This window comes from Odontomachus brunneus, unplaced genomic scaffold, assembly GCF_010583005.1.
Source record: "Odontomachus brunneus isolate Ranch 3 - 2012 unplaced genomic scaffold, Obru_v1 Obru_scaffold_051, whole genome shotgun sequence".
Lineage (NCBI taxonomy): Eukaryota > Metazoa > Arthropoda > Insecta > Hymenoptera > Formicidae > Odontomachus > Odontomachus brunneus.
Genome location: NW_022639501.1, coordinates 2,066,153 through 2,076,618, shown reverse-complemented (window position 1 = coordinate 2,076,618; position 10,466 = coordinate 2,066,153). Strand labels below are relative to the sequence as shown.

The 10,466-nt window shown below is 42.6% G+C and overlaps 1 protein-coding gene across 2 annotated transcripts in view; it reads left to right on the top strand.

Annotated features, from left to right (window-relative positions):
* Window positions 1-10,466, top strand: part of LOC116845382 (dentin sialophosphoprotein) — a 71,139-nt gene that overhangs the window by 32,745 nt on the left and 27,928 nt on the right. For both annotated transcript variants that reach the window (XM_032817970.1, XM_032817971.1), the window contains exon 7: window positions 407-446. In XM_032817970.1, the coding sequence (XP_032673861.1) occupies window positions 407-446 (40 nt within the window). The remainder of the gene's footprint in view (window positions 1-406; window positions 447-10,466) is intronic.

Below are 10,466 nucleotides of genomic sequence, written 5' to 3'. Positions count from 1 at the left end.
CTCTCTCTCTCTCTCTCTCTCTCTCTCTCTCTCTCTCTCTCTTTCGTTCTCTCTCTTTCGTTCTCCGTTCTCTTTTTCTGTGTCTCTCTCTAGTTCTCTTTCTCTCTTATTCTCTCTCTCGCTCTCTTTTTTCGTAAAGCGGACACTTGCGCGTAAGCTCGAGATGATAACATTACTTAACGTTATCGCCAGTGTTAATGCTTTGTTATTCAGTATTATATCGCGAAATGACGTTACATCGTTGGGACTTGTGTATTTGTTCGATAAATCGATTTGACGCTAAGGTATCCGCGACGCAAAAGTACTTACCGCGCTACCTGACTCTGCTCGAGCAGCAAACAATAATTTTTGCGTACTGGAGTGAAAAACGCTATTCTAAGTGGTTGCATTGGTCTTTCTGTTGCAGAGAGCGGCGGCGCAGCATCAGGCACAAGCAGCGCCACAGGGTGAGTATAGCGTCTGTAATTAAGCCATTATTAAAGTTTGTTTAATTTTGCCGTCGGCGAAAGCGCGAGTATCGAGATAACCGACAAATATGGCACAAACCGATAACGTGGCGCACCGCGCCCACCGGTGGTGCCTCGCGAGGTTTCGCCGGTGCTTTTCCCGAGATAATCGCGCGTGATCATTACGAATAAGAGAAGGCCAGTAAGTCAACCGGAGAAGAAATTATATAAATTATAGTTCTCTCATTCAACCAGACATCCATGTGTCACGTGTATCCCTGCTTCGCGCGAAGTATCGTTTTGAAATCAGTCTGTTATCGATCTCGCGATCATTTTTTGCAATTATTAACGTGTGCCAACGAGGTGTACAATATTTATTTAAGCATTCGAGCGAAATTAATCACTCGATGTGTGAATCCCTTTGGCCAAGGATCGAAGCCAGTACGATCTTCGACGAGGTCACGGCGCAATCTTTAATTATGCAAGTACCCAGTAAACATGATACGAAAGTAACGTTACTTCAATGAAATTTCCCACTCAATAATGTAAGTCCAATATGTTGCATCGTTGAGTAGGAAATTATAACTTATTATAATTAGCATTATTGAGATAATGCTAAGAATAACATCAATGTCATAATTTCCTATTCAACAACGTAAGAGTTCAGTACAGCATATATTGTACCTAATAGTTGTACATCACTGAGTGAGAAATTACATTATGATATAATGTTACGGTTGGTGTTTACTGGGTATTCAAGAAAACGCATTTAGACTTGTATTGAAAATTGTTACCTGAACTTCTCTCATGTGAGATGCTCAGACTTTTATTCAGAGTTAAGTCCAAATTTTCCATTGAAATTATGATACACACGCGACATTTATATCCCTAAGAGTCCTTGCACAATGCCAGGCTACAGACAATAGGAATAGATATTAGCCAATAGGAACAAGAAATAGAATTAATTTACCAATTCGAATTTCTATTGCTTATTGCCTGGCATTCTGCAAGGACCTTAAGGGTCGATTGTTCCAACCTCTTGGTAAGTTACCTAACAGTTAAATCATGTGTCTGTCTCTGTCCAATTTAGGAAGGAAAAACGAAGACAGATATACTACTGTGTCCAAAAAGTAAGACCAGTTTTTATTTATTTAAAAAAATATTTATTCTTCCAAATCTATTTCGTCGCCTTCAAAGTAATCCCCTCCCGACACAATACACTTATGCCAACGTATTTTTCAGTCCTCGAAACAAGAATTGAAGTCGCTTTCCGGGATGGCTTTCAGAGCGCGTAGCGATCGTATCTCTTCTGTAACGTTGTATCTCTTCTATCGTCTCAAAACGATTTCCCCGCAGTGGTCTTTTGAGTTTCGGGAATAGCCAGAAGTCACACGGTGTTAAATCAGACGAATATGGTGGTTGTGGAACGATATGGATCGAATTTTTGGCGAAAAAGTCACGAAGAACGAGTGCAGTGTGAGAAGGTGCATTATCGTGATGCAAAAACCAAGAATTGTCTGCCCACAATTCTGGCCTCTTCTTGCGAATAGCTTCACGCAAACGACGCATAACACTCAAATAATACTCTTTGTTGATTAGCAAGCACAAGCTCTTCGATTTTCTTGACGTGTTGTTCATTGGTAGAGGTTGATGGTCGTCCGGAACGCTCTTCGTCTTCAACACTTTCATGACCTTCTTTGAACTGTTTATACCACTTGTAAACATTCCTTTCCGACAAAGCATGGTCCCCGAAGGCTTTCTGCAACATCCTGAACGTTTCTGCACCCGAAATTTCATTCCGCAAACAAAATTTAATGCAACTTCTTTGCTCAATATAATTAGACATTGTAAAAATCGCCGAATGCACTTTTAGCGTTGTACAAAACCAAGCGTAAAGCAAAAAGTAATGAATGTTTTGACATGAAATTTGTCACAGATGTCTGTCACAATGCTGCCAACTTAGAAAAAAAATATTTATGATGTGCGGTTTACTCGCGCGATTTAAATTGAAAACTGGTCTTACTTTTTGGACAGTAGTATGATTCATATGTCAGGTAATTTACCAAGAGATTGGAACAATCGGCCCTAAAAACGCGATTCAACTGAGAAACTCTCATCTGATTCTGAATTTCAGTCTGAGTATCTCATTTGAGATAAGTTCCGAGTAATAACCATTAATACAGGTTATAAAAAGCTTGTATCACATTCTATAAGCAGGAGACGCGTTCAATTTTGCGAATATAATCTTGATCAAATATCGTAATTTATTATCGCATCAATTATGCAATGTATTGTCGGATAAATGAAACTATCTGAAGCTGAATTCGACGAGATCGTACGGCATCAATCCAATTTCGGCGAAGGCATCCACCGAGAGGCCATTCCAGCGGGCCAATCAAATCGGGACACATGTCGCCATCTTGCGGCAAGGTGAGTCTCGCATCTCGAGTTTCGAGAGCGACTCGTATCGACAATCGATTCGCGGCACTGCGAGACTCGTACTCAAAGCATCGAGAGTAGACTCCAAGTGCCGACGGCAGATGGCAGTATTGTGTCGTTTGGAGATAGTTCGAACGCGACGCGCTCGCAGTCTCGGTTGTGGCGCGGCGCGACGCGCGGCAGTGCACGTTTCAACGCCGATCGTGACGATCGATGCCCGCGAGACTCGAAATCGGTCGGCATTCGCCGGCGGTACGTCACACCACATCGTGCACCGCGAGACCAACGGCTTCGATTTGAAGGTCAAGTCTCACACCGGCAATCTTTCTCCGCATGCGTGCGTACACGCGCGCACGTTCGTCCTTTCTGTCGCCGAAACCTGTGCGAAAGCTGCGCAGCTGAGTGCTCTCGCGACGACGCGATCCTGCGATATGTCAAGGGGACGCGACCAGAACAACAGTTCGCATTTGTAAACACCGTGTCGCGTGCGTGTCGCGCTCGACGCACGTAGCCCTCGTCGTTACGTGCCGACTCGTGGTGTGTGTGTGCTTCCTGTCAGTGTTATGTTCGCGAAGGACACCGATAACGGGTAGTGGTAGAAAGTGATATTAGTAGTAGAGTGCCGGATTCTCTTGATGAGTCGCCGCTGAGCGTGCGAAACACTGCGACGCGTCGCTTCTTTCCCTCTGCTGTTTTTTACGTGAGCACGTGACGTGAGCACATCGTGCGCGCCAAGCAAGGAACGCAGCTCGGAAGAGGCCGAAGGACGTCTTCGTCACGCGGAGGCCCCGAAAATCAAGTAAGTATGTTAAGCTAGGCAAGAGAGCGATTAAGCGGACAACCACGCGCGTCATTATGCGTCTATCTCGCTTTGCTCCATCAGAGAGAGAGAGAGAAAGAGAAAGAGACGCGACCTGTAAAAAGCGGCACACAGATAAGATTCGCATCGTCTCGCGCTCGTCTCGGCGGTCAATCGTGGTCGCGTCGTTATGGTTTATCAAGGTTTTTCTGCCGCAGCGCGTTATCTCTTCGCGTCAGAGGCGAGGGCGTAAAGTCCATTCTCCCCTCAGGGAATATAAAAACAATCGGCGGTATATGTATGTGTGAGGAGGGACGGAGTAGGAGATAGAGAAACACAAGAGAGCCGCCACGATCCGATATCTCTGCGCGATCTCGGCATCCGGCGTTTCCTCAAACCTTTCTCGCGCCATTACGTAACCGCCCGGCGTACGTGAACGCGTTGACAAACAGACGGACAGGCCGGCCGACCGACCGAAAAAGGGGATAGGCTTTTTATCGTCGGGGAATTGAGTCAGAGCCGGTGGGCGCGCGATATCTCGCGAAGTGAGCCGCACTCGCTTGTTACGCGCAACTACGTCGTTTCCGAAGTTCGTCATTGACTCGCCGCGCGGCCGTCTTCCCCAGTCACCGACACGTAATTTAGACCCTCGCCCGCGCCTTTCGCCCCCATCTCGTGCCACTGCCGGCGTTGCCTTCGACGACCAAACAACACGGTCTCGTTCATGAGAGAGCGAGCGAGAGCGAGTCATCCCTATACGCGTCGAACGGTGTCTATAATGAGAATTTAAACTATAAACATTAAGGGCCATCTACAATGGCCATTGGAATTGGCAGTAGGCAGTAAAACGTAAGCAGTAAGCGAGTTGACCAACCACAGTCGATTATTACAAGAATAATCGAATATAATTGGCCAATTTGTTTACTGCTTACGTCTTACTGTCCACTGGCAATCTCATTGTAGATGGGCCTTTAGGCCGGGAACACACAAAAAATTTAAACAGTAAGTAAATTGACCAATCACACTCGCTGATTCACGAATCATGGAAAAATTGACTGATTGATCAATTTGCTTACTGCTTAAGTTTTTCTGCATGTCCAGGTCTTCAAGAAATTAACTAATTACAATCGATTATTTTTCTCATTTGGCTGTATTTTTCATTATTTGGCTGTGATTGGTCAATTTTTTAAGATTTAAAACTGAAGTCTTATGGCTTTTTTAAGTTCTCATTGTAGACACCACTTTGGAGAGAATTCACACCTTGACAGAAAGACAAAAATCAATCAGAACTCGCGCTAGCAGAAAAGCAGAAACTGTTTATTACCATCTGACCACCAGTTTTACGAGTTTTGATTGGCTTCTGTTTTCTGCCAAGGTGTAAATTCGTCCTTAAGCACGCGCGTTTTTTGTTGCTTTCTTTCATACGACGTCGCCGTTATAACGATTCGGAGAACCAGCGGACAGACCCGATTCCCGGCCGCGTTGCAGCGAAGGGTTTTCGTTGGCCTTGGCGAAACCGGTCTTGAAGTAGATTCGCGCGTCGATAGTTCGACGTTTGGAACCGGAAACACATTGCCCGCCCGTGAAACTCACTAAGACCTCGCGGATATATTCGCTGAGTGTGTCGAAGAGCATTGCGCTTTTACAGTGTAATCTCATAGCCCTTTCAAATACATGGATTTTAATCCGTCGTCGGAAAGGCGGAATCTGCCCACGCATTCCATTTCATTTCCTTTAAATCTTTGTAAGAGCTTGAGAATTTTTTTCTATTAACCTAAATCTCAATATTTCATAGAATCATGAAAGACATAAGGTTTGAGAAATTATAAAAATACAACCAAAAGAAAGGGGAGAGAAATTAATTAAATTCCACCTTTCCAATGACGAATTAATCGACCCCGAATCGCTACCAGTGCCACACATGTGTGTAACGTATCGATCTCTCTCTTCAAGTACATTTTCCCTAAAAAAATTTTCAATTTCACTTAAAAGATTTCGATGTCAACGTCACGTGTGTGACGATGAACGACATTTTTTTAATGTATCTGCATTTAAATAAACCAAGTACACACACACACACACACACACACACACACACACACACACACACACACAGAGTTACATAAAAACAAATGTAATGCGCGTGATTTGTGGAGAGAATTTCCAAAAGAAACCGTGGGCGACGAACGCGTTAAAACGCTATGAACTTGCCAGGAAATTGGCACTGGAAAACGCGACCCGGGACTGATGACTCCGTCGCCATCATCTTCGTGATTTTCTGCCGCTGCTTTTTGCGACTCATATTTCCATCGGCTATCATGTGCGCCCGACGTACAATGATAAGAATGCGGCTCGATAGCATTCGCGAGTATACCAAGTCAAACGATAGGTTTAAAGGTCTGCTAAGTAAATATCGCGACGCGCGTGGTATAAATTTAACGCGAGAGAAAGATATTAACCGATAACACTATGCGACCGCACGCATGCATGCGTACGCATACACACACGTGGTGGTGCGAGGCGGACGGCAAGTTTCAGCGATCCTTCGGGGGAACACACCTCGTAAATAAGATTTATGCTAATAGGTAACAGATCCGCTCGCTTTTCTTACGTAACGTAAGGATTTCATTACGCGAGACCGAGAAAGAACAAATTATGTACTTGCAGCTTATCGATAATAGTGATTTCTTTCTTTTTACGCGACTGAGACTCTGCAAGAAATCCATCTGCCCGATCGTAATTTCAATTGCAACAATTAGAAGGATTGTCCTGCCAAATGTTTACATCAATCGGAGGATATTCGAGATATACTGAGCGTATCTTTTGATGCATTGATAAAAATACCTAAAAAATAAGAAATGTTTACTAGACCGGTATTAATCACATATTTACTTGAACTAACATGCATATTTTTACATTGAGGAAGAGTTTCTTTCAAATGAGAAGGCATACATTTTCTTGAAACCGTGTTGCTTTTTACAAAAGCAATTCTTTATTTTATTTATGTAGGCAAAAGAATTTGGAGATTTAAGTAAACATGTTATTAGCATCCACTGAATAAATATTTTTTGCTATTTTCCCTGTCAGTGTATCTGTCTTAATTTCCGATAGGAATATATATTTATAAATTTTCGCTTTATTCTAATTATTATTCTTTTGTTCAATCTACACTCTAAGAGAAAAGATAAAATATTTTTACTCGTTAGGTACTAAAAAATAATATATTTACTGTGAAATTTAAATTCTTTTATTTTTAAGTAAACAGTTATTTTAATAAAAAGTGACCTTTAAAAAAATATATATTTTTTTAGTTTGACAAATATTTATTTTTAGTGTAAAAATATGTACATTGATATTAGTAAATTATATATGTACATTGATATTCGTAAATATGCTATTTTACCCGCCACGAATAAACATCTTTTATTTTTCAAGTATTCTTCCTCTCACTATGAAATTTTTGATTAATAGGATCATTTTCATTCTTAATGTGATTGTTCCAATCACTCTGAGCGTAATGTACAGGCATTAATTATCGCATCATCCAATAAATTCGAGCACTTATACAAGCTCTTTTGGATGAAGTGCGACTGCTAACTGCAACATCAGATAACTCTTTTCACTCACGCCTTAATTCATTTAATGTTAGTCAGCGATTTTTCAATTCTATTGAGGATTCTGTCGTCTGCTGCAGTTGTACACCGTTTCTTCATTTTACCCTTCATTCACTCTAATTTCTCAATATGTTCTTAGGAATCTTGCTGTCGAATTTCTCTATCTGCTATTTCACGGGTAGGAATTTTTTCTTTAGACGAAGCAATATAACATTGCTTTCGAGTTTGCTTTGTTTTCGAATTCAATGCAATATTTTAATCCATTTCGGGACATACACTGGGAAAAAAATGTTTGAAAATTTATTTGTGGAATATGAAGTTCATTCCCGCAAAATAAAGTGAATTTATGTAAAAAAAAAAAGAAAAATTTTATTTCTGTGAAATAAACTTTTGTCCCATATACAAATAAATCCTAAAATATTTTTTCTCAGTGCACGTAAAACTAAAAAATTTGTCGAAGAAAAACACTCACTCGCACAAGGCGTCAAAGCTGATAACATGTAACAGTCACGGTTGTGATTGTCGCTCTCGGTTCCCGCATGGATACCAATTTAAAGAAATACGAGCGCCGCAACAGAAATATCTCGCTTACATTGATCACTTAAAGAGTACATCCACGAATGAGTGATTTTCAAGATGATGCAGCGATTAACTCCAGTACTGTGTGCGATACCATTCGGTTGGCGACGACGAATCACAGAATCCCGGGACACGGACAAGCGGAGTCTATTTGGAAGCGTAGGAGAGATTGTTCGTTGATTATTCGTTCCGCTAATTGAATTAGCAACGCGCTCCTCGTTGCGTGAGGAATCCAGATACGCTCTCCGATTTGTCGCGGTCTTCAAGGTCTCCCGTCGAGGTGTAGCGCGTGTACGGCATTACGATCCATTGACTTTCAAATGTGTGCAAAACAAAGGAACATAAAAGAACACGGAAAGATTCGGATCGCATTTTTATCATGCCTGCCGTTTTATTGTCATTTGATTCCCCTCCCCCCCCCCTCTTTCGTCCAGTTGCGCTCGTCATCGCGCTCGGTTCGCGCGTGGCGGTCGCATTCCTACTCTCTCTTTTTATTCGGTGCATTTACATACAAACAATACACACGTGCGTGACAGTACGCGGAGCCGTTGCTGTACACGTCAGAATACGCGTGTACGTCGACGGCTGGGATTATTTCCGAGCGAGTTTGCACCGAATGATAACCGCCAATAACGCCGCGCGGGAAACGCGAGAATACATTTCTTCTCGGGCATTCTTTCGCTTTGCTTTTCGCTCGAACGTCAACGTGTGTCTGTGTATGTGCGTTTATTCTTTTCTCTATTCTTTCTTTTCTTTTTGACTCGCGATAAGTCGTGCGCGCTATCGCGGTTGACTGAAAGAGCGAGACTCTGCGACGTTTCACGATAATTTATTCGTTATCGCGAGAACGCGCACGGGCCGATCCGCGTTTGGTAGTAATACGATCGCTGATAGTGCGCCATTCGGGCCGGATCTCATTTTATTTCGCAGACCCCGCTGCGTACATTAGCGTTTTGTTTCCGCCACGGGTCGCGTTATCGTCACGGCTCGTCTCGAAACGCGACGACGCTCGTCGACGCGAATTCCTTCACGTCCAAATCTCCTCGCGCCCGCCTTTCGCTTATCGCGCGCGTCGACGCGCGCGGAGATCGATACGGTTGATCGGCGAGATAAACGAGATAAATCCCTGACTCTGGTTCTCGAGCTACTGTTGCTGAGAAGCACGCGGTCGTGTAATCCTCGTCTTTCCATTCTGCCACGTGTCCGTCTCATCGAGATAAATCCGCTGCTACGAAAGCAACGCTCTCTTGGCGAATCCAGCGAAGAGGCGATCGTTCGATAGTTCTTTTTTGTTTTTTGTTCCTTTTTGTTTTATTGACTCCTCGCTATTTCTCATCGGTGATGGAGAGGGAAAGAGAGGCTCTTTTGTGTACGAAGCGCCGTATCATTTTCACTGTCAAGCCGCTGGTTGAGAAACCGTGGCAACCAATCTCTTCAACATTCGCTCCTCGACAACGGAGGGCTGGCCTCCGCGATCGATATGACCTAGTTTCCTCACCCTCGACCCCGAAATTCGCTGTTTCGGCGACCTGAATGTAAGAATCGGGACATTACCGGGACACGACCCCGATGAAAGCGAGACTCGACGTGCGCTAATAGGGGCGCGTTTAAAAGAGAGTAAATAGATAAAAACCGCAAGATCTCATTTAATTGCTACAGATTCAAGGATGAGATAAAAAGAGGAGAGAGAGGGAGGGAGGGAGAATTCGTTGAAACAGTACACGTAGTAACGTCGCGATAATGATAATAGTAGTCGCGCACTAGTAGTAAACGGTAAGAGTCGTCCTCGGTCGTTTAATAATCACCGGCACTGACTATTTCCGCTAATCTCGCAATCAGTCTCGTGTCATAAACGTTTCCTTCTGAATTCTCATTTTCTCCGTCTCAGTGCGCGTGCACGCGACGTCGCTCTCCGCGTAGATGCACTTTGTACAAGGTAAAAGTATCAATGCTCAGACACGTACTTAATCTTGGTACCTAATCACTCCCACTATTCTCTCTCTCTTTCTCTCTTTGGACTCTAAATACAAATATTTAAAATTTCAGCATAAAATATATGTACATATATTTACATTGAACACACACACATAGGGTGTCTCACTCTCCTCCGAGCATTTGGGGACGTAGAACAGCTTGAGATGAACATAAAAGTCCTATATCGTTTTGCGATATTCGCAATAATTATCGAGATATTGTAGAAAATTTATGAATGATCATGCAGGATATGGTAAATGAGTTATAATAGCAACGACTGCCGTCGTGTACTTATACTTTAGGTCAAATTGAACAAAAAAGTCCTCTACCATTTTGCAAATAATCACATAGATTTTTAATTATTAATTAAAGAAGATGAGTGCATTATCACTCAAAATCGTGCAATAATCTTTTATATATATATATATATATATATACAGGGTGTTCGGAAAGTACCGGGACGCCCGAATATCAGGAAAAATATAAGTTTTACAAAAAAATGTTTCAGACAAAAGTTGTGGCGTTTAAAAAGATGTATTTACTGATCACATCAGTTTGACCTTGGGTTGCGTAGCGAAGGTCAGGTCAAGGTCACATTAATTTTTTTAAATGGAA